The sequence below is a fragment of the Nesoenas mayeri genome (genome assembly GCF_963082525.1).
Source record: "Nesoenas mayeri genome assembly, chromosome: 4".
Taxonomy (NCBI): domain Eukaryota; kingdom Metazoa; phylum Chordata; class Aves; order Columbiformes; family Columbidae; genus Nesoenas; species Nesoenas mayeri.
Window position 1 is genome coordinate 24,953,708 of NC_137540.1, and position 23,266 is coordinate 24,976,973.

General features: G+C 45.4%; 1 protein-coding gene across 3 annotated transcripts in view; it reads left to right on the forward strand.

The window, feature by feature from the left end:
- Window positions 1-23,237, forward strand: part of SCD5 (stearoyl-CoA desaturase 5) — a 31,489-nt gene extending 8,252 nt beyond the window's left edge. For all 3 annotated transcript variants that reach the window (XM_080343358.1, XM_080343359.1, XM_080343360.1), the window contains 4 exons: window positions 12,690-12,820; window positions 17,385-17,590; window positions 20,030-20,262; window positions 21,522-23,237. In XM_080343358.1, the coding sequence (XP_080199484.1) occupies window positions 12,690-12,820; window positions 17,385-17,590; window positions 20,030-20,262; window positions 21,522-21,712 (761 nt within the window). In that variant the 3' untranslated portion in view covers window positions 21,713-23,237. The remainder of the gene's footprint in view (window positions 1-12,689; window positions 12,821-17,384; window positions 17,591-20,029; window positions 20,263-21,521) is intronic.
- The last annotated feature ends 29 nt before the right edge of the window (window positions 23,238-23,266 follow it).

Below are 23,266 nucleotides of genomic sequence, written 5' to 3' on the forward strand. Positions count from 1 at the left end.
CTGAGTCCTCTCTTTGCCTGGCTCTTTGGCTCTGTTTTTTGGTTGATTTTGGGTTTCTGAGCATTTCGTACCTTCCCCAATGTAGCCTCTCTGTAATGCCTTCTGTGCTTTCTGTTGAAGATGTCCCTGCTCATTGCGGTGGGGGTGGACGAGATGACCTTGACAGGTCCCTTCCAACCCAAACTATTCTACAATTCTCTGATAACTAATCCTTCTTCCCTGAGGCAGAGCTGCCTGCCCAAGGCAGGGCTCTGGAGCGCTGTGCTAATGGCTTAACCGCACTATTTTTTTGCTTCTGTCCTTGAAAAAAATGAGACAAAATCGACATTAATTCTTTCATGGCATTTATAGAGCACTTAAAAACCACTGAAGTCCTAGCTGGCATGCGGATTGAGGACAGCAGTGAGGTCACTGGGAGAGAAGTGAAATCTGCCCATGGTTTTGTGATGACGCAGGATTCGGCTGAGCTGAGAGAGGCTACACATAAGCATCAAAAATTTTAGAGAAACCAGAGCATCTTCCAGCCTTCTCTTTTGATCTAAAAATATATATAAACTGTTCAGCATCTTAAGGCAATCTTCAGTTGCTGGTGAGCTCAGGGAATCTGTATTTGCTTCCTAGGGGAATTCTAGCATTCACTGGAATGCTTGCTGTCAGCTGCGATTTCCATTGCTCTATTTGCTTTATTTTTGTCACATTGGCTGCGGCTGTCAATGTGAAGGTTTCTGCTATTCCAACCGGAATAAAGTCTTTTGTATACTCAGCCAAAAGGGCTGGCTCTGGGGAATGTTCCTGAAAATGAATACGCAGGCATGTGCATCCAGGCAGAGAGACAGCCTGGATTTCGTGAGCTGGTGATGGCAGGGCCAAGAGGATGTGACAGATGGCCTCTCCTGGAGCTCCTCCACTGTGGTACAGAGGGGCAGGAGAAGGGCCTCATCTGAACTCATCTTCTCCACAGTTCTAAAACCCTGCTCCCCCTTTGCCTTTGATACGCTTCCTCTTATCTCTTTGTCTCTTAGTTCCATTTAGAGCAGCTCAGAGAATGTGTAGGTCTAATTTTAGAGGAACTTGCTTCTGGCCTGAGATGCCACACGTTGGGTCTCTGCAGGAACACGCGGCTCAGAGGCCTGCTGCTTCTGCGTGCCGGCGCTTTTTAATTCTTGGCTGCTAATTTGAATCCAGCCCAAGGTGCTTTTGATGCCAGACTTTGATAGTTCGCAGGACCGGGTGAACTGTGGGTTGGCCAATTGACTCTGACTGCTCTCAGAGAAGTGTTTCCTTCCCAGAGACCCTGGGGCACTAATTCAACATTTCTTCTTGGCAGCGATTTAGGGACTGAGGTGGAAACTTTCTGCCTCCTTAGTAAATGTAGTTCCAGGGCAGGAAATGAGCCTTTCGTAGTGGTAAGGTGTATATTAAGGGCTGTGTTACTGCTCCTCAAGCCTTTCCACTGGGCAAGAAGAGATCTCCAGAGTTGCCCTGGAGGATCACAGAGGTTGAGATGCATACTGGAGATTTTATAATCTAATCTAGATTCAGTAATGCTGTGTGTTGATGCCGGCTCTCCCACCAATGCAGTGTGTGACATCAACCAGCCTTTTTAAATGAGATGTTTGGGTAGACCAAGTGTTGGTCTAATTTGGTGTAGGAAAGCTTTCATTTCTGAGGGCAGACACGGCATTTTAAGAAAATGTATCCCAAAACTTGGTGTTGCCTAATGATAGCGCATTGTTGTACTGGGCACCGTGAAATTATTGGCTGCATTTCAGGGCAAAGCCTTCTACTGCTGTCTGTGTGGGTTGTGGAGGATCTCTGAGGTGTTTGGAAGGGGCTGGGTGTGATGCAGCTGCTGAAATGGATGGCAGCACTGTCTGGAATTGCACTACTTGACATGACTGGAAGTGCTTTCCTTGGTTTGGTCTTGAGGTTCATTAGTCCTAAGTCTGCCACAAGTGAGGAATGGAAGGCAGGTGCAGGTTATGCAGATGTAGTTTAATTTTTAGAAGGGAAAAATCCTAACTGTAACATACAGAAGTATTACATATTGATGGCTATCAATCAGCTTTGCAATGTTCGCTTTGTGCATGAGCAACTTGCTGTTTGTATTTCTCATGCAGTTCTTGTAGCCTGGTGGAGGACCTTGGGTTTTATGCATTTGGTTATTAAAATTCCCTAGCAAGCAGTTTGGATCTGGCTGAATAAGCAGAGGTAAAATGCTGATGTAGAAATGAACAAATGTTGCTTGTGCATTCCCGTTATTTTCTATCCTCAAATACTTATTTATACAAATAAGTCAAGTTGTGGTAGCCCTTTATATACAGGAACAAAGAACAATGGCCTCTGCTGAGATGCAAATTCTTTGCCAGGCTTTGTCACACAGAGGTTTGCCTGAAACTTTGCTGGCTACACCAGCTGTGGAGAGAGTATTTCCCCCCAACAGTGTTGTGTCACAAGATGTCTTCTTCATGCAACAGCATTTTTAAGGTCAGTTGTTTTCAGTTGCCTGTCTACAGGTGAGGTGCAGCCCTTGTGTTTGTGATTTATTTTTTTTTTGTCTTTTCCAAGCAGATGATGTGCTTTCTTGGCCATTAGTGTCACTAGAATTCATGTCTTCTAAAGAAATTACTCCCTCTAGTACCTGTGGGATCTTGCCTCTTGATCCTTGAGCTGCTAGAGACTGATAGAGTGTGTGCAAAACTGTGTAAGCCTTGGCTGAATGTGACTTTAAGCACTCCTACCTGGGGCTGGGAATGCATCAGATCTTGCAGGCTAAACAGTGCTGGGGAATGTCATCACCCAGCAGCAAGACATACAGCAGAACCAGGGTGCTGGATGCTTTTGAAGCTGTCTTCCAAATTATGGCAGTAGGAGGGCTCAGTTTGTTTTGTTTGGTTTGATTTGGATTTTCTTTTTGTAACTGGAAGCCAAAAACACCACTCAAGGAGCAGCTCCCTGAACAGATACAAAATAAGACTGCAGGTTGGTTGTGAGAGGAGCTTTGCATCAGGGGGCTGCCAAAATGTATTATGGCTGTAGCGATCAATGGTAGTGGCCAGTCTGAGGAGACACCAATGCTTGTGCAGCTTGTTCTGAGCTTTCTGCACTGCGCTTTGCACCAGCATGGGGGTAGATGGGGCTGACTGCTCAGAAAGAGACATAAAACCAGGGTCCTGGCCCTTGGTGGCTAGCTTGATCTAAGATCTGTCACTCTCCTGGTAAGAGCAAGTATGGTAACAACTCTGGGACAGCCTCCAGCCTTGGTAATTACTTTGCACATACTCTATGCAAAATGCTGCATCTTGAGGTCCACCAGCGTGCTGGCACTGCTAGTACAACAGTAACTGGGTTGTGTGGTCTTTTATCCTTTTTAAATTCCCCTGCCCCCTCCTCTAAAGAGCAACTCCTCTTATCCCTACTGGGGAAAAAAGTATTGGGTTAGGGTCATCCATCTGGTTTGGTGTGGCCGGTGCTTTCCCCCATGTGTTTTTGCCCATTTTTGGTAGTGGTGAGACAGGGCTTTGTCTGGGATTTCCTGCCCTGCTGGAACTACACTTGGTGGAGTACATGACCATGCTGGCTGATAAGATTTGTGGTCATAGAATCATTTTGGTTGGAAGAGACCCTCAGGATCATTGAGTCCAACCATAACCTAACCTAACTCTAGTATTAAACCATGTCCCTAAGAACCTAATCTAAACACCTTTTAAACACTTCCAGGGATGGTGACTCCACCACTTCCCTGGGCAGCCTGTTCCAATGCCCGACAACGCCTTCTGTGAAGAATTTTTTCTTAATATCCAACCTCCCCTGGTGCAACTTGAGGTCATTTCCTCTTGTCCTGTCGCTTGCTACTTGGGAGATGAGACCAATATCCTCCATGCTACAACCTCCTTTCAGGTAGCTGGAGACAGCTGTAAGGTTTCCCCTCAGCCTCCTTTTTGCAAGGCTAAACAAGTTGCTTGACTTAAATCTGAGTCAGTGATATTTGCTGCATCAGGACCAGAAAAACATTAATTGTATTTTGTAACATTAAAAATAAAAAAAATCTCAAATGTTCACAAAACTTGCCTAGTCCCAAAGTTTGTTTAGAAAATGGATCTGTGGTAGGATCTGTGTTTGGTATGACTCACCTAGACCAGACTGTGAGGATGATGGCTCTCTGTGCTTTGAACCTGTCAGGTCCAAGGGAATCACCTTGCTATGGTTGAACATCATGTCCTAATCCCTTACTTCTGCAAGGGTTTTTAGCATGTAGAGGAAAGGTGCTGGCAGTGGGACTGGCAGGGGCTGATCCCTTTCCCTGCTCCTGGCCGTGGTTTCTCTCCCCTGCGCAGGCAGGGGTTGCAGGCACTGGGTGTCAGCTGGTACCAGGCTCCGCATGTCGTCACCCCATGGGAATGGTCACATGACATTCTGTATTTTAAAGATGTTTTATATTGACAGTAGCTCCATTGTGAATATGCAATTGATTTTGTTTCATTACTACTGGTTTTATATCTGGTGTTTTGTCCCTCAGAGATAATTGCGATTTGCTCCATGTAACTAGGGTATGTTTGACATTGGTATCGTGCAGATAGTTGCTATCTGACAGTGTCTCCTTGTAATCTGTACCTCAGAAGGCTGTCCAGTTATCTCATCTCTTTCAGGAGCCGGCATTGTCTGTTCAGATGTGTGGAGTGAACCCCGTGCTTGCTGGGTTTCCTGTTTTGGTTGATTTGCTTTTTTTATAACCAGCCAAAAGTCAAAAGCAATCTGGAATCTGGTGCGTTCACAAACAGTAATTACATGTTTCTAATGGGGTCCCAGGTTTCAGAAATGGAAGAGGTTCTAATTTTGATGTTCAGCATACAACAGATTTGAAATCTTTTTGGGGAGAGATCTGCTCCAGTTTAAGCAACCAGTTAGAGCAGAGGATGATTTCCTAATGCCTGTGAAGTAGCTACAGACTATGGTTATAGTCTCCCCATATCTTCATAAGAGGCTGCTCCTCTGAACACTCAGGTTTGCAGGAGAGTTTGGCACTGGGCATAATAAAGGTTTCCTGGAAAACCAGCCATGGGGATAATGGGCCACTCTGAAAAGGATGGTCTGAATGTTTTATGCTGTTCATCTCCCATCCCATCCATTTTTAACGATTTATCTGGTATAGTTTGCATTGCTTCTCTTTGACAGTGAGATGATACCTTTGTGTCTGCTGTTCAAAATCATACTGCTGTCTTGCTGCCCTATCATATTGCATGCTCAGCATATCTTATGAGCTGTTGATGATCCTCCTTGCAGGCTCCAGCTTCTCTGAGCATCTCATCCTCGTTGCACATCCCTGTCTGCAGTTATTGCCCCCTGAGCGACATTATTTTTGTTTTTCTATCCAGACAGATTCTCATTTTGAGCCTGACTTTCCCTGTTTCTGCATGGATCCTCTTGTGTTTCTTAGCTCTCTCACTGCTGCTCCAAATTTAGCATCATCTGCAGTTGTAATTAATATGCTGTTTGCCTTTGTTTCAGGTCATTAATAAGGATGTTGAATAAAAAAAAAAAAATTCTTCTGCCTCTTGATTCTGGCATGTTCCCATAAATAGCATCTGTGCACAGGCATGGTGTACTTGGGAACCTAGCAACATGACAGTGCCCGGCTGGCAGAGCCATTTAACCTCCTGTATTTTGTCTCTCTTGCATCCTCTCCCTGTCCCTGTGCACCAGTTCTCTCCTTTGTCCTTCCACACAGGCTGGCTTGTTTATTCTTCCCCTTCTTCCTTGTTCTTCCCTCTCTTAAAAGTTTCTCCCACTGCTGCAGTTCAGAAGCACTTTGCTATCTGCTGTGCTTTTTTGCATCTGATGCTGTGCATCAGGTGAACTCGTGGTTGGAAATGCCCTTCTCTTGGGCCTTATGCTTCTGCAGGGCTCCAAGAAGGAGAGCATGCTGCCTGCCCAGGGGAGTGAAGAACCTCTGCTCTGGTGGGTTAAATCATCCTGCTTTGAAACAAAGGCAGCTCTGGGCCTCACATTTGGGTTGTGCAGAGCCCAGAGCTCTTGGCACAGGCTCTGCTGTTTCAGGCACTTGCAACCGGGACTTGGACTTCTCCCAGACCTGCAGCAAGCCCCAAACCACCCTGCAGAGTTTTGGGTCATAGCTGGAATGGCAGTTCAAGCTGTTGACTAGGAACACCTGTTCTGCACCCTGGCTGGTGCTGCAGCCTGTCTGCCTGTGCCCAAGGATGCAGCTGTTTGGAGGGGTGAGACCAGAGCTACCTCCTGGCTGCGATGGGCACCTGGACATAGCTGTGGCATGTCTGTGACCATTGCTGTAAACGGATGTCCAGAGGCTGGAATTCCTAGGGAATTGTCCTGACACTGCACATTCAGGTAAATGGGAGAAAAGTGGGCTTGGAACAGGCTGCCCAAGGAAGTGCTTGAGCCACCATCCCTGGAGATGTTTAAAAGATGCGTAGATGAGGTTCTTAGGGACATGGTTTATTGACAGTGTTGGGTTGTGGTTGGACTTGATGATCATGAGGGTCTTTTCCAACCAAAAGGATTCTATGATGGAAGCTAAAGCTCCTGTAATCTTTGCTTTGAGCAGACAGTGATCCAAAGCAAACCATAGCCAGCTGAAATCCTCTAAAACTGTGTAAATGGGGGCCTCCACCGCCTGTCCAGGCCAAGCTAGCTATTGCTCTGACAAGCAGCAAGCATGGCACATAGCATTTCTACACTATCCCAAGGGGCAGGGATGATAATTCAGCTCTTAGTCTGAGTAAATTCTCAAAAGTTTTACAGTAGCAGAAGCAGGAGTAAAGGTCCATGAAGGTTCTGCAGGCCTGTGGAGCCCCTGCCATGCAATGCTGCGGTGCCCAGAAAGTGCAGAGGTATGTGAGGATGACACATGGTAAATAACATGGGTATCTGCATTAGCAGAGTGAATCTGGACTCTTACACTGAACATGGTAATGGGGAGCTGATGCCAAGGAGATGCTTTTGGGTGCGTGTATGGCAGGAGAGGAGAACAGCGCTGCAGAGCCAAGGAGCCAGGACATGTCCCCAGCCCAGTGGCACACGTCAGCTCCGTGCCAGGCTGGTGGCTGCCAGCCAGCGGCTCAGCAAAGCAGGCACTCTGTCCTGCCTTTGGTCCATCAGTGAGACAAAACTGAATAAATAGTCAGAAAATGGCTTGAAAAAGGACCTTATTCTTCTGCCTCTGGGTTGAGTATGAAACTGAGCTGCACAACTCTGGTTTGCTTTTCACAACACCAGAAATACCAGCCTTAATCCCACTGTCTTTCACAGATCTGTTTCCTCTCTCACCCCAGCTCTCTCCAGACAGCTTTTTCTGCTGTGTTAGCATTTGCTTTTTATTTTTTTTCCCCTTGAAGTCCTCATAGAATCATTTTGGTTGGAAGAGATCCTCAAGATCATCAAGTCCAACCATAACCTAACTCTAGCACTAAACCATGTCCCTAAGAGCCTTATCTATGCTTTTTTTAAACGCCTTCAGGGCTGGTGACTCCACCACTTCCCTGGGCAGCCTGTTCCAATGCTTAAGAACCCCTTTCCTGAACAAATTTTTCCTAATATCCAATCTAAACCTCCCCTGGTGCAACTTGAGGCCATTTCCTCTCATCCTATCACTTGTTACTTGGAAGAAGAGACCAACACCCTCCATGCTACAACCTCCTTTCAGGTAGTTGTAGAGAGTAGAGAGTCTTCTGTTCTCCAGGCTGGACAGCCAAGATATATAGATAGCACAGCTTGGGCTTCAGTCTATAGGTTAAGTTCAAAATGCTGCAGTTGCCTTGCGAGTGTAATTTTTGCTTTGTTAAGTCAGCCCAGTTGCAGAGTTAACTCACTGAAACATGCGGAAGACTTATCCTCATTCCACTTTTTTATTTTCTTTCCCTTTTTCTTTGGTGTTAGCATGACACAACCTGTTGACAGGTGGCTTCAGAGCTGCTGCACTGTTGGCAGAACTCCCAGGCCCTGGTGCTCTCAGATCCTGGCTCTTTCTGCCTGGCATCTGTGTGCGCTCCAACCCCTGACTTGTGGCTAGTGAGTCCTCACCCAGCCCTTTTCTACCTCCATCCTCCTCATCCCTCAAACTCCACTTGTTTTCACAAGCAGAAGTGCCAGAAAAACTGTATTTCCTCTGCCAACTCTTGTTGATACTTGTGTATCAGCACAAGTGGGGCAGCACTTGATAAGGACTTGTCACAAATTTGGCCTGGGCTGTGTGAAGAACAGGACCTTGTGTTTGGGTTGTTTGTACGGTGGTGCTCAGGGCTTTTCTTGGTGAACACGACCTCAGTGCTGAAACATGGGCTCCACATGGTGGTTTTTGTAGGAGTACTGTGTCCAGTTCTGGGCTCCCCAGTTTACGAAGAAAAGGAATTACTGGAGGGAGTCCAGAAGAGAGCTACAAAGATGATGAGGGCCATGGAACATCTTTCTGATGAGGAGAGACTGAGAGAGCTGGGTCTGTTCAGCCTGGAGAAGAGAAGGCTGAGAGAGGATCTCATCAATGTTTATAAATATCTCAAGGGTGGGTGTCAAGAGGATGGACCAGACTCCTTTCAGTGGTGCCCAACAACAGGATGAGGGGCAATGGGCACAGACTGAAGCATCGGAGGTTCCAGCTAAACATGAGGAGAAAGTTCTTTCCTTTGAGGGTGCCAGAGCACTGGCACAGGCTGCCCAGAGAGGTTGTGGAGTCTCCTTCTCTGGAGACATTCAGAACCCACCTGGACACATTCCTGTGCCATCTGCTCTGGTGACCCTGCTTTAGCAGGTGGGTTGGACTAGATGATCTCCAGAGGTCCTTCCAACCCCAGCCACTCTGCGATTCTGTGATTGTGGTGACCTGTGATCATATATGAAGCCAATATATATGGATAGCGCAGTTCAGGCTTCAGTCTATAGGTGAAGTTTGAAATGCTGCCTTGTGAGTGTGATATTTGCTTTAGTAAGTCAATCTGGTTGCAGAGTTAACTCACTAAAACGTGGAATAGTTATCTGGCTACTTGGGCATCTTCCTCTTTGCACATTAAGTACCTCACTGAATTAAAAGAACTGTATCATTAAGTGTTTGGATTCCAGGTTGTTTATTGATACTTTTCTTGTGTTGTACGTTGTTGTTGTTTGTTTTGTTTTGTTTACCTTTTTCTGAGAGAACTGTGGTTTTTATTCTTTATTATTTAGGAGACCTGTTTAGTTCCAGATCTAAGAGGGAGTTTTTAGAATAAGAGGAAATTGCTATTAACTGAGCTGCTTTGCTCTGTAAAGTATAATCCTCTTGTGTTTCACAGACATGTTCCCCACCCCCCAAAAATGAGCCAGATAGGTAAGTAGTGGCTCTATTCTCATGTAGTCATGTTATTGTACATAATAATGTAAAATCTAATGGTTTATAGTCTGATTTTGGTTTGAAATCATAATTTATTCTGTAAAGGAACCTTGAGACCTATCTTTCCACTGTAAATATTTGTCATCTTGGCTATTTATATGTTGGGAATTAGTGGCAAAATAATATTTTCAGGCACCCTAATTCCTGTAGGAACCACAGAAATCTGTTATCACTGTACAGTGCATTTCTGACAGGATTTGTTTCTGCTCTGGGCACCAAACTTGTGAGTGATTTTGTTTGTTTGTTTCTGGCGATGTTTCAGCCCTCAGGATTTATATTAGGAAAATTCCTGCTGTGAGAATTCCTCCTCTGCAAAGTCAAAAAATAGGCATGTTGCGTGGGAATAAGCCCCAGCCGTTCTAGCTTGATCAGTTGGGTGGTGGTGGGGGCTGGCAAGTCCCTGAAGGGCTTAGACCCCAGGACAGCCCCCAGACGCCCAAAATACTGTTGTTCATTCTGCTGTGATGCTGGTGATGTGGAGTGGACTGAATGAAAGGGTCTCTGTTAAGCTGAGCTCTGTAAGAGCTGAGTCATCAAGTTGCATAAATCCTGTATATTCAGTGCAGCTATTTCATGTGGTCTGTGTGTTACCTGCCACACAGCATCTTTCTTGCACTGGACACAAAAGGAAAGCAAAATCAACCTTAATGTTGCATATGTCTTGTTCTACCCACTTATCTTCTGGTTTTAAGCAATTGATTGTTATTAAGATGGATGGATGCCTTGAGAAACATTTGGTCAGCTAAATTATCTGCTACTTTGAAGCAGGCAAAAAGCCCTCCCTTGTGCATTAAGCAAGAGGCTACTGAAGACAGGGGATTTCAGTCCCTGTGACTAACATGTGGTTAACCAGTCCAAAAGCCCACAGACAATATGTTCTTGCGGTGATTCAGGGCTATAACCTTAATATTTTTATGTTAGCTGGATAATGTCAGTATTCTCTGTGTCACAGATCTGTTCCTGCAATTATGGTCATGTGAGCAATTTGGATTATTTAGCAACGTTTCTGCACAGCTCAATATCGCGTACAGAGAATAGCAGGGTAGGTATTCCCCAGTTTCACAGAAGTCCAAGATCCTTGCACTAAACAAGGCATGTGCAAGGACGGCAAGACTGCAGCGGATACTGGAGCATGGGTTATTGTGGTATTGGCATTTTTACTGATCTGAGAGCTGTGAAACAAAATCTTTAAATAATGGGCAGAGAGGATGCATTATTTTCAGTTCATTTCTGTACCTTCCCTCCAGAAAAGGCAGAAGTCTGAATTTGGCACCAGACTTCAGCTCACTGGATTTAACTGCACAGATGAGCCTTCTCTGGGAGTGACTTGGACATGGCAGTGTGCTGAAAAGGAGAATTTTCTCCTCGGTGATGGTGTCCCAAGCAGGTTTTAGACATATGTCATCTTTACCAGGACCATTCTGACTCCATTTGTCTGTTGCATTTTATGGGAAAGGCTTTGGTTTTCTATGTGGGAGGTGACAGGAATTTGGGCCATGTACATAATGTGAAACAAGTTTGGGTAAACCTGTTTTTGATGGGTGCACCAGTAGAGTAGGTAAGGTCCACTTACTCCTTTAGTCTGCAGGGGTGATGGTCAACACAAAATATGGTTGCCATTATTTTACCAAATATATTTCTATCATACTTTCTCTTAGGTGCCGCAGTTTCAAGCGCTTTGAGTTGGGATTTGGTAGAGGGACACAGTAGACACCTGCCTACATATATGTAGCTTTGTTTTCCTTTTGCAAAGATAGATGTTTTACATTAAATACTGGGAAAAGCTGATAGCAGATTCGCTTTTAGCCACCACATGTTTAACAGGGTTCTCTGCTGGACAGATTGTTGTGCGGGCACAAACACAAATTAAAAAAAAAAAACCAACCTTTTGAGGGGAGGGTTTTCCCTTTTTGTTCCGTAACTCTATTTAGGTAGTTGAAATAGGCTGTTTTAACCAAAACATGCCTGTGTATTTAGGGTAGCAGGGAGCCCTGGCTGAACAGCACATCACTTCAGACCACATACACTCATTTGGGGTTCTCCTGTGATATTCTTTTTGTTTTAATCCACTTCTGTTTTAATTTCACACTTGTAAAATGAACCTATAATCTTTAGGCACATTATGAAAAATCAAAACCTATGGGAGGGAGATGTAAGAGTTGATATATCAGGACAGTTGGGTAGCTTGAATGTGAGTAGTTTAAGTGGTTGAGTTTATTTGAGATTTATATAATATTTTCTTGGTAGCTGTTCCCATTTTCCCTCCAGTCTCTCTCCTAAAGAAGGACCAGCTCTAATGCACTGTTCTTCCAACCCTTTCCCTTGGTCTTCTCTCTTGTTGCGAGTCAAAACAACCCAGGCTATGGATCGTCCATCCCACAGAAATTCAAAAACACTAGAGGGAAAAAAACAAAACAGCAAGAGCATCAAAGGAAAAGCAATCAGTGCACAGATACATAGCTCCAGCCAGCCCTTCCCCTGCAAATGCAGGGGCGTTAGCTGGTGGGAGCATGCTGAGAGGAGAACTGGGGATGTACCGATGCTGCAGTTGTTGTCAGTGGGGGCATTATTTTAAGCACGGGGGTACACTGCAGGATGCATGCACTCGGGCTGCATGTCCAGCCTGAAGCAAATGCCTTGAGTGAGGAACAGACCCACTCCCAGGCTGTGTTGGTCATCTGAAAAAAAGTGTTCAAAACAAGTTTACATGGCCAATTATTTAATTAAGGGAAGGAAAAGCACTTCCTGAAACTGAGGGAGATGCTGGATGCTGTGCTTCTTAGTGCATTTTTATTACTGAGTTATGAGCTGCTGAGGATAAGAAGGTTTTATTGTGGAAGCTCTGACACAGGTCATATTTTCAGGAGTGGGATGTGATGCTCTTAAACTAGCTGACAGATCAGGCTTGAGTAAAGACCTGTCTGGAAGAGGCTGGTGGTGTCCTCTTAGAAGAGTTGTTGCTGCTCTTCTGACATGAATGATGAACCTTTGCTCCACTGTACCTGGCAAAGGCACATGGCATGAATATGTCACAACATGGGGCTTCCGTGGTGGCAAACTCTCCTGAACAATGGAATGGCTAAATGGGGAGGAGTGGGAGGTGGGATGACATGTCCCTGGGACTGTGGGGTGGGCTGAGAATGTCCCTTCCTGTCTGCACAGCCACATCTTCTGCCTGACCCTGCAGATGTGGGCAGACAGGGGCAAGGATCATCTTTACGTCAAAGAAAGCAAAAATAATGGCAGCTGGCCTCTGGCACATCCTATGTTTTCTTGTTTTTGTGTCTTTCAGCGTATTTCTGTTTCCTGATGACAGCCCTGGGCGTGACGGCGGGTGCGCATCGCCTGTGGAGCCACCGTTCCTACAAAGCCAAGCTGCCCCTGCGGATCTTTCTGGCTGCAGCTAACTCCATGGCTTTCCAGGTGGGGTTGTGGTTGCCTGTCCAGATTTTTGGCCTCTAGGCAGCTTTATCTCCTGTGCAGGGATCCCCTCAGCAATAGAAAAAAATAAATATTGCCAGAAAGATATTTTCTGATAAAACACTCCACTGGCTCAGGGGATGCAGCCTCTTTTTCCCCACCCATGTGACTGTGCATTAGATAGTCCAGGAACAATGACTACTTAAGGACCAAGTCGAGCATGCCTGGATCAGAGGCTCGGCACCCCGTCTGTGACACAGGTCAGGTCCCATGCTTTGCGGGACAACATGGGAACTTTTGTAGGGGCCAGACTGATGCAAGTATGTCTGCGTATTCAAGTCTCTGTCAATCTAGGTAGTTGGAGATTTTCACGTGCCCAGAAAGGAGAGCAGAGATGCTTTCACGATCTTCATTTATCTCTGGTTTATGCAGTGTTTTTCATCAGTAAAATTCAAACAAATTTGCCAAGAAGCATGTTACTAGCTCTGTACTTACTCATAGGTAATCTTAGACCTCAAAAATATTTGTGTAGCACCCAACTGGTGGTAGGAGTTAGCCCAGAACCAGGATCTTCTCGGTGTGAATTTGGTTTGGCTGTTCAAAGTAGAGATGTGAACCTGTATTAACATTAAACTTCTTGAGCTTGGCTGCTGTAACCCCTTGTGGCATTGAGTGTGTTCTGCCTTGAGTTTTCAGCTTTTTCCCTTCAGTCCAATTTGTTGACCTCTTGTTCATGTACCTTGAGAGAAGAAGAGTATAGTCCCTTTATCTGCTTTTGTACTGTTTGTACTATTCGTTTATCATCTTTGATTTTTCTTTTTTTTTTTAAGTTGGAGAGAATTAATCTCATTAATCCCTCTTGACATTATAAAGTGCACAATGCCTTTGTGTGAATGTGGGAACATGTCCAATTTGACTATAACACTCCTTTATTCTGAGCCATATTCCAGCTGCTTTGTGCTGCTCGGTTACTTGCAGAACTTCACAGTCCCTTTGCTCAGCGTGTGAAACAACTGTTTTGAGTTTTGAGAACCCCCTGGTACTGTCCTCCTGTTTCTCCAGCTGATCTTATCTTTCATATGTAATTCAAATGAATGCGTGGAGCTGGGTTGCAGTGAACCTGCACATTGGGATTTCATTGCGTTCTGCTCCCCTGTTGATCTGGATTTCACTCTCAGCTGTGTTGGCCTCATCATTGCTTTTGGCTGAGGACACTGTGATTCTAAGGCAGGGAAGTACTTCAAAGAAGTGGCTTCAAGGCACCTTTATGCCCTTTGTACTGGAAGGAAAGCAAAAGGCTAAATCACCCACTCTGAACAGTCTGAAGCCTGCTGCTATTAATACTTACCAAGACATCCACTGCCTGCTGAAGGCAGGCACCACCACAACCAAGCCTGGAATGTTTTTTCAGGTCCGTCTTGTTCATGCTGGCTTTGGGAGGAGGAGGTAGCCTTGGAGATACTGACAGCATCCCTGGATACTGCCTTCCTCAGTATTCCACCTTCTTTGAGGACAGGGGAAACTCTGCTGAACGGTTTTAACTTCTGCATGGCTGTGAGCTGCTGTTCTTCCTCTGAAATGCCATCAGTTCCACTCATTTTTGACCTGTTGCCTGATGTGTTTTTTATTATGGGAGCACACTGAGATGTGTTTCTTCTATCCATCTAGAGTAAAGCTCTCACAATTATGAAAGACTTTATGCTTCTTGCTGTTACATGCCTGTTTCAGAAGTCGGTAATGCCTGGCTTATGTCTGGTGTCTCCCCTGCTAATTCCTGTTGTACTGGTGCTCATGGCCATCTCTGTGACACAAGCCGTGTCCTTTGCCTGAGGTTGTGGTGTGAGTGTTTGCTACAGGGGTTGTTTGGAAATTTGTGTCAGTACATTGAGGGTGTTACACAGCCTGATTTGTAGCCACATTTTGGTTTGCAGGTTTATTAAGGGACCTGCTAGTGAAACCTCATGTCTGTATCACTGTCACAACATGATGCTGTCATGTTCTACTTGGAAAGGATTTTACTCCTGATTTTACCTGAAACTTGATCAAGAGTGATGTGTTCCTGAAAAATGGTTGCTATGTAGATGGTTGGAGCATATTTAGAATCAGCATATTAAGAATTAGTTTGGGTTGGAAGGGACCTTCAAAGCTCATCTAGTCCAACCCCCTGCCATGAGCAGGGACATCTTCACCCAGATCAGGTTGCTCAGAGCTCCGTCCAGCCTGGCCTGGGATGTCTCCAGGGATGGGATATCCACCACCTCTCTGGGCAACCTGGGCTAGTGTTTCACCACCTTCAGTGTAAAACAATTCTTCCTCATGTCTAGTCTGATGTTGCAGTTCTTGGTGTATTTATTGCCAACAGTTCTGGCCTCTGGCCTTTATTTCCTCTTAGCTTTCGTGGTTTTTAATTAGATGCAATTCAGTTGTTTCACAGCTTCCGAACTCTTTCATCTGGGGAATCATGGTTTTTGACAGCCCTGCAGGTGTTTGCTGTGATATGAAATGCCAAGTTAATTTCTCACAGTTATCATTGCTTTGACCTGCTTATCTGCTGTCCTGCAAATGCTTTTACCAAGTGCACTTGCAACATTTATTGATGGATAGTCTCTCTTGAAAAATTATTTCTGGTTAAGAAAGAGGACCTTTCCTAGGTGTGCTTCTTGCATAACCCTGGTTTGCTTTTAAATTACTTAATCTTGGCATTTCCCGTCTTCTGGATATTCCTGCTGAAGCTACTTGAAGTAGTGTATAGGCTTTCATTCCCTTTGATTCCGCTGCAGGAAAAATATAACATATCAGCAAGGTAAACATCTCCCTTGTTCTCACTGAGGAGTTTGGTAACTTCCTTTGCTTCACTCTGTTTACTTTGTTTTCTTGTGCAATTAAGGTGTGACTTACCAGAGCGCTGATAAAGGGGCTGATCTTTTCAGTGGGGCCTCCTCTCAATGGCTTAGTTCAGTCAGTGCTGAAGAAAATTGTTCCCTTGTCCCCTCCCAGTCCCAGTGTCACTGTGGCCATGGCATGACAATGTACAGAGCTGAGCACACCTGAGTGCAACGGAGCTGAGATCTTTATTGGGCTTTTGTTTTCTGCTTGTCCCTTGTGGGCTCTTGCAGACAGAGAACGAACTTTTTCTCACAAAATGTGGACATACGCAGTTGTCAGGAGGTTGGGCTGACCATGTCCTGCAGTGTTTTGTCTGCCGTGATGGCGGCTGCACTTCGGTTACTTCACATACACCACAAATGTTTCGCTTGGTTCTGCTGGGAGCAAAGCTGCTGTGGTTGGTGGCTGTTGGTACTACTGCTGTTCCTAAAACTAACCTAAGCCCTTTAGGTATTACTGCTTGGCAAAGATGAGAAAAGCAGAGGAATGCACACTCCACTAAGACTTCCCTAATTAAAGTTTACGCTGTTGTGGATCTTAGTGTTAAATAACATTTCAGTGTTTCGGTGCTAGCAATGGGCAATTCAATGCATAGAGTGTGTGGCCTGAGTTTAGCAGGTGTCGTACACACTTGCAATGCCCTGCACTAACAGCTCAGTGCCACTGCAAACCCCACTGGTTTAGTCCAATAGCCAGTGCATCCTGCAGAGCAAACTAGGAGGCTGAAATACCTTCATCCGAGTAAACTCGGAAAAATCTTGCTTTACAGATCCAAGTTCTGAAATAGTGTTCCAGCCTTTCCTCCCTGCAGTCTACATAATCCCGTTTTCAGCCATAAGGCATTTCAGTGACCCGTATCTGCTGACGGCTCAAGCAGAAACAGGACTGAACTTACTTTATATCTGATCTGCATCCAATGCTGAGCTGATGTTATGGCTGTAAGTAATTTATTCCAGCCTGGCTGCAAATACAAGACTCGATTTCCTATAAAACAGTTACATTTCCTTTGATATATCAATCTCATGTTCTTTTACACATCCCTCCAGACAGAGCAATTATCTAAACAGAGGTGCTGGTTTTACTGTGGAAGATGGGTCCCTCTAAAAGGCTGAGAACACTCGGCCTCTGTTCAGCTTAGGAAAAGGCATGTGGAGGGTTCCACAAGCTCTGTCCCATTTTCAGTGCTGCATTTGTCCCTTGATGGTGTCAGGGGTAACCAGCTGCAACCACCTTAGAGAAAGGATGCCAGAACTGAGAGCCCCTGCACAGTAGTGCTCTGAAAATAAATATGGAGGCTCATAAAATAACAAGTGTAAACATGTACAAACCTGGCTCCTCCAGCCCAGTGTCTGTCCTCGGACAGGGAACATCCAGGGAAGACACAGGGCCAGGGCAAACTGATGATGATAATTCCTAAGAGGCTGTTGGCTTCCAGCCATCTCCAGCCCCAGGACGTGTCCACTCTATGGTCACTGGTTCCCAGAGTGTGTCCCATTCTGTGTGGGCACTGACAGGAGCGGTGGGATGGGCTGGCTGGCTGCAAAACCAGGCTCCCTCAGGATGTCTTTGGTCAATAACCTTTTATGAGGAGCACCAGTGAGGGACTTATTGCTTGTGTGGGGAAGGAGCTGGAGGTGGTACTGCTGGAGGCTTCTCTTACCTGGCCCTGCTTTCTGTGCAGAATGACATCTACGAGTGGAGCCGAGACCACCGTGTGCACCACAAGTACTCTGAGACGGATGCAGACCCACACAATGCCCGGCGCGGCTTCTTTTTCTCCCACATTGGCTGGCTCTTTGTGCGCAAGCACCGGGACGTCATAGAGAAGGGGAGGAAACTGGATTTCACCGACCTGCTGGATGACCCTGTCGTCAGGTTCCAAAGAAAGTAAGTGGGGAGCGCTCGGCCCTTGTGCGAGGCAGGGTAGAGAGGTCCCTCCACCTGGCTGTCTACTTGTGGCTCACTTCTTGATTTTATTTTCCCTTTTTTTCCTTATTTTTCCTCCCCCAAGATATCCCTGCCACTCTGATGGCAGGGATTGGGACTACCATCCCTCCGACCCCCACTATTGCCGTGTGGCTGATGTTTGTTGGCTGTCCTTGCAGGCTGCACAAGCAACAAGCCCTCTTCTTGTCCCTCTGCTTTTCCAAAAAGCCAAGGCTGGCCATGAAAACAGCCACAGGAAAAGTTGCTGGGATCTTGGCCCTTCTCCTTTGATGGAGCAAAGGCTGTAATTGCTCACTGCCTTCATGCAGAAGTTCATGTTTCACTCTGCAAACTCATCTCTGGCACCCATGGGCCAGCACAAACCAAGTGCTTCCTCTCCCAAGAGTGTCATTTTTCACAGCCTTAATCATCTCCCTTGAGAATTAGCACAGACCTAGTTCAGTTTGCTGTGCACTTTGTGAGAGGTGGGTATGGAGGGGCGTGTGAGTACCTGTATTACATGCACAAGTTGCAGAATCTCTCTACCTTGCAAGCATTTGGTTCAGGTACTTCAGCAAACTACAGAAGCTCATTTCTGAGTGCTTTATGGGTGAGGGCAACAGTCAGTTGAGTCCAGAAATCAGTTTATTTTGTGTTAGAGAAATCCATGGACTAGCAGAATTACCTCTGCATCAGAAGAGCTCCAGGAGCGAGGAATTCCCAACCTTCCACATATTGTTGCTTTTACTGGCTCCTCAGTTGGCAGCATGTGTTTGCAAAAGCTGCTTTGCAGTTTGCTGCAGCTCCTCTTGGCAGTGTTATTACCTTTGCAAGACAACAGCATTCCATGAGAAGCAGGCTCTGCTGCTTTAGTTATGCTGCGCATGTTGTATAGTGATGAAGTATGTTTTCTGCAAGGAAGTTAAATCTTAGCAAGTGTCTCTGTTCTGAATTTAAGATTTTGGAGTTTGCCTTCCTTTATTTGGGAAGAAAAATTCATATTTTCCTTTCTATAATGTTCAAGTGTTGGGGTTTTTTGACAGCGTGCAAAACCTGACAGGTCAGATCAGTAAGAATCATAATGAACCCTGCTTCTTTGTCATATTTTAGGGCCAAATTGTTAGCTTTGCTGAATTTAAAGGTGCTGGTGAGCTGCGAATGAGGTACTGCTCAGTCTGCAGTTTAAAACCACATCACTTCAGCTGAAAGCTCAGTACTGCTCCAGCAAAATTTGACCCACTGTGAATAATGGAGCAAATAATCCTGCTTATGATCTGAGACACTGAGGGCTGAAGTGTTTTCAAGACAGAATTTTCATGTGGTGGAAGCAATGCTGTTCTCCAAGCATGTATTGAGGCGTTGGTTCCCCTGAACTCTGGGTAAGGAGATTTCTTATTCAAGGGTGGATGTTTCAGTCAAAGTAAGACAGAGAAAACGTAGTTGGGTGCTTGTTCAGATGAAAGATTTCGTGTCTTCATTAAAGACTTAAGTTTGGACTTCTTGCATCTTACAAAATGGCTTTCATTGGTGCCTGATGAGGTGTTTTCATATTCTATTTTCTTCTTCTGGAGCAGGAGATGCTTTGAATGAATTTTCTGGACTGGAAAATATTTTTCTTAGCCAGCTCTGCTTAAATCCTGGGCTTGAACTGATGAGGTTTGCAAACCTTATCCATGACTGTGTTCAAAAGTCAATCAGATCAGTGGGAATTTATATTTATCTTCAGTAGAGGAAAGAACGGGGACTGTTTCCTTTGGAGAGCCTTGACTTAGGTAAGTGAAGGTAGAGTTCTGTGAGAAAGCTGAGGAGATGCTGTCTTTTCACCATGGTCGGTGTTACTGGAGAGCTGCAGGTCTCCTTCTGGATCCCAGTATGGCAGGTACAACCTCAAAAAAACAACCTTCAGAGCTCATCTCATCTAACCCCTCTGCCATGAGCAGGGACTTCTTCACCTAGATCAGGTTGCTTAGAGCCCCATCCAGCCTGCCCTTGAATGTCTCCAGGGATGGGATGTCCACCACCTCTCTGGGCAACCTGGGCCCCCTCACTGTAAAAAAATTTCTTCCTCTTGTGTAGCCTGAATCTCCCCTCTTTTAGTTTAAAACCATCACCCCTTGTCCTATCATGACAGACTCTGCTAAAAAATCTGTCTCCATATTTCTTATAGGCCCTTTTTAAGTACTGAAAGGCTGCAATAAGGTCTCCCTGGAGACATCCCTGTAGACCTCGCATCAACTATAAGGCATCCTTCTGCTGATGCCTGAGAGATGATGAGGCCAGCCCAGGTTGTCAGGAGTTTCTGGCAGAGCTGTGTCTCCAGAGATCCATCCTCTCTTTCCCCCCTCAACTGTTATTCCCACTGAGGTAGTGGTGTCCTTTTTTTTTTTTTTTTCCCTGCAGGTATTACAAGAGCTCGGTTGTGCTGATGTGCTTTGTGATCCCTACTGTTGTGCCATGGTACCTCTGGGGAGAGAGTCTGTGGAATGCCTACTTCCTTGCCTCCATCCTACGGTACACCATCTCCCTTAATGTCACCTGGCTGGTCAACAGCGCCGCCCACATGTATGGCAACCGCCCTTATGACAAGTACATCAACCCCAGGCAGAACACCTTTGTAACGCTGGGAGCCATTGGTAAGTGCTGTAGCCCTGGGTAGAGCTTTTGCAAAGCTCAGAGTGAAATCCCATCCTGTTTCGCAAGTACAGGTGAGGGGTGGACCTGCTGGAAAGCAGCATTGCAGAGAAGGACCTGGAAGTCCTGGTGGACAACAGGCTGACCATGAGTCAGCAATGTGCTCTTGTGGCCAAGAGGGCCAATGGTATCTTGGGGCGCATTAGAAAAAGTGTGAGCAGCAGGTTGAGCGAGCTTGTCCTCCCCCTCTACTCTGCTCTGGTGAGGCCACATCTGGAGTACTGTGTCCAGTTCTGGGCTCCCCAGTTTACGAAGAAAAGGAATTACTGGAGGGAGTCCAGCAGAGAGCCACAAAGATGAGGAGGGGCCTAGAGCATCTTTCTGATGAGGAGAGACCGAGAGAGCTGGGTCTGTTCAGCCTGGAGAAGACAAGGCTGAGAGGGGATTTCATCAACATTTATAAATATCTCAAGGGTGGGTGTTAAGAGGATGCACTAGACTCCTTCAGTGGTGCCCAGCAGTAGGATGAGGGGCAGTGGGCACAGACTGAAGCATCGGAGGTTCCAGCTAAACATGAGGAGAAAGTTCTTTCCTTTGAGGGTGCCAGAGCACTGGCACAGGCTGCCCAGAGAGGTTGTGGAGTCTCCTTCTCTGGAGACATTTTAAACCCACCTGGACACATTCTTGTGCCATCTGCTCTGGTGACCCTGCTTTACCAGATGGGTTGGACTAGATGATCTCCAGAGGTCCCTTCCAACCCCAACCACTCTGTGATTCTGTGATTCACCCTGCTCAGGCTTTGGGCATCTGCAGCTGGCCACCGCTTGAAGCAAGGGCTTGGAGGAGGCTGGAGGTTGGACTGCCTGCATGTCCTAGAGGAAGGCTCACTTATTCTAGTGATGATGCCCACAATGAAATAATGCCTTGTAGTCTCTGGGCAAAGATGTGTTAATGGTAGCAATGCCCTCTGCAGTTGCCTGGGGACAATGCAGCAGATGTGATTCTGCTTGTTACTGGGTTGTGCGTCTCCTCTCTTGAAGCGCTTATGGTGGTCCCAATAGGGGTGAGATGTGCCCCTTCCTACTGGGCAGGAAAGCCCAAACCACTGGGATGGAGTCCACTGAGAGTCTGCCCCAGAGGTCTCCCACAGTCAGAGGTGAAGCATAACCTGTTCTGGCGTTGGAATATCCCACCCGAGCATGTTCTTAAGTTCATAAACATGCTGGACATGTGATCTTCAAAATCTCTCTCTGTTTTCCAGGCGAGGGTTTCCACAACTACCACCACACCTTCCCATTTGACTATTCAGCCAGCGAGCTGGGCCTGAAGTTCAACCCTACCACTTGGTTCATTGACTTCATGTTTTGGTTGGGGTTGGTCACTGACCGCAAACAGGCTCCGAAGGAAATGATCCAAGCTCGCAAGGAAAGGACTGGAGATGGCAGCGCTTGAAAAGCAACGCTTGGCCGTGGCAGTGCTGTCCTACACATGGGTGGGTGGGTGTGTGCCCACTCACATGCCTGTGGTGGATTTCTTTTCCTCTGGGTAAAATTAGATTTGATTATTTTTTTTTTTTCCCCCTAGATCAGTTGGGCCAAATTAATTCCCCAGGAACAGATTCAGCCCCAGGGTTTTTTTTTTCCTTATTAGCTGTCTTATGTCTAAGCTTCAGACTATTAAGTGTAAAAATGTTATTATTTAATATTAGAGTTAAACAGGAGAGAGATTTGATTTTTAGTCTTTGTAGTTCATGTCTGAGATACATTGTAATTTGCTTATTCATGGTAAATCTGGCAGGTTGGAGGAGCTAACTATCCTTTCCAAGTGCAGTTGGGGGAGATTTTTGTTTCTACTATTAATCGAACATGCTTTCAAGATGTGTATGTCAGAGGGGATGGAGCAGAGCCCAGTGTGCTGTTTCAACCACAGACTAATAGAAAGGAACAGTAACAGCACCAAGGAAAAACAGGATGTCCAAGGGGAAGAAAATCAGCTTAAATTTAGTTAGACATTAGTTTTAAAATCTGCTCTTTTTTTCTTTTTGTTAGCCCTGTTAGCCAGCCTGTTGCGCTGCTGTCTTTGCTAAATATGAAAATCAATTGTTGATGAGCAGGCTTTTGTGTTGAAGATTAGTCTCTATACAGGCCAAAATACCAACTGATGCTATGTTAAGATGATTCCTTTGTTGTTGCATATACATTGTAGTTTGTAAAGGTATAGAGCTCGACAATGTCTTAAGCCAAATACAGCTTCGGTTTCAATGTTTGGAGACCTAAGTTATATTCTAATCAGTCATGGCCATCCATGCATGCATATTTTAGCTCCTTTTGCACAAGAGGCCTCTTAATTTCTTTTTCTGCCTTTGACTAGTGGGTCTTAGGAAATAGACCTTTATCTAAGTCAGAGTCTCTACTAATATTTCAGCTGCATGCAACATCCATTGGTTTCTGAGCAAAATATAAAGACAGTTATGTAGCTTCTGAATTTAACAGTTGCCTTGTTAAAAAAAATTAAAAAAAAAAATATAAAAAAATTAAAAAAAAAAAAATAAAAAAGGCATGTAGAATTAATGGGACGTATAACCTTTTGTGTTAGATGTTAGCCAGTGCAGGAGAGAGGCTTTGTACTGTCAGCACTGGAGCACTTTTGGAGATAGAGGGTGTGAGTTTCATTTATAAAGAAGGTCACCGCCTTGCGCCCAAGAGGGAGAGTGCCTGTTTCCCAGCTGTGCGGCCCTGGGCAAGGCAGAGATCTCAAGATAACTGAGACTCAAGCCCAGCTATTTTCAGGAAAGATGTAAAACTGAAAAAAAAAAGAAGTTTTCTTTGTTCCGTTTCTTGTTTTTTTCAATGATGCCATATAATATAAGAGCGTTGTCTTTATTCTGTATTTCATCCAGCAGGTGTTCTAACAGTGTTACTTTGCCATTAATGATGTGTAAACTCTTGAGTGATTTACAATAAACAGTTATGAGATAGATTGGCTGCTGCATTTCATTTTGAAACA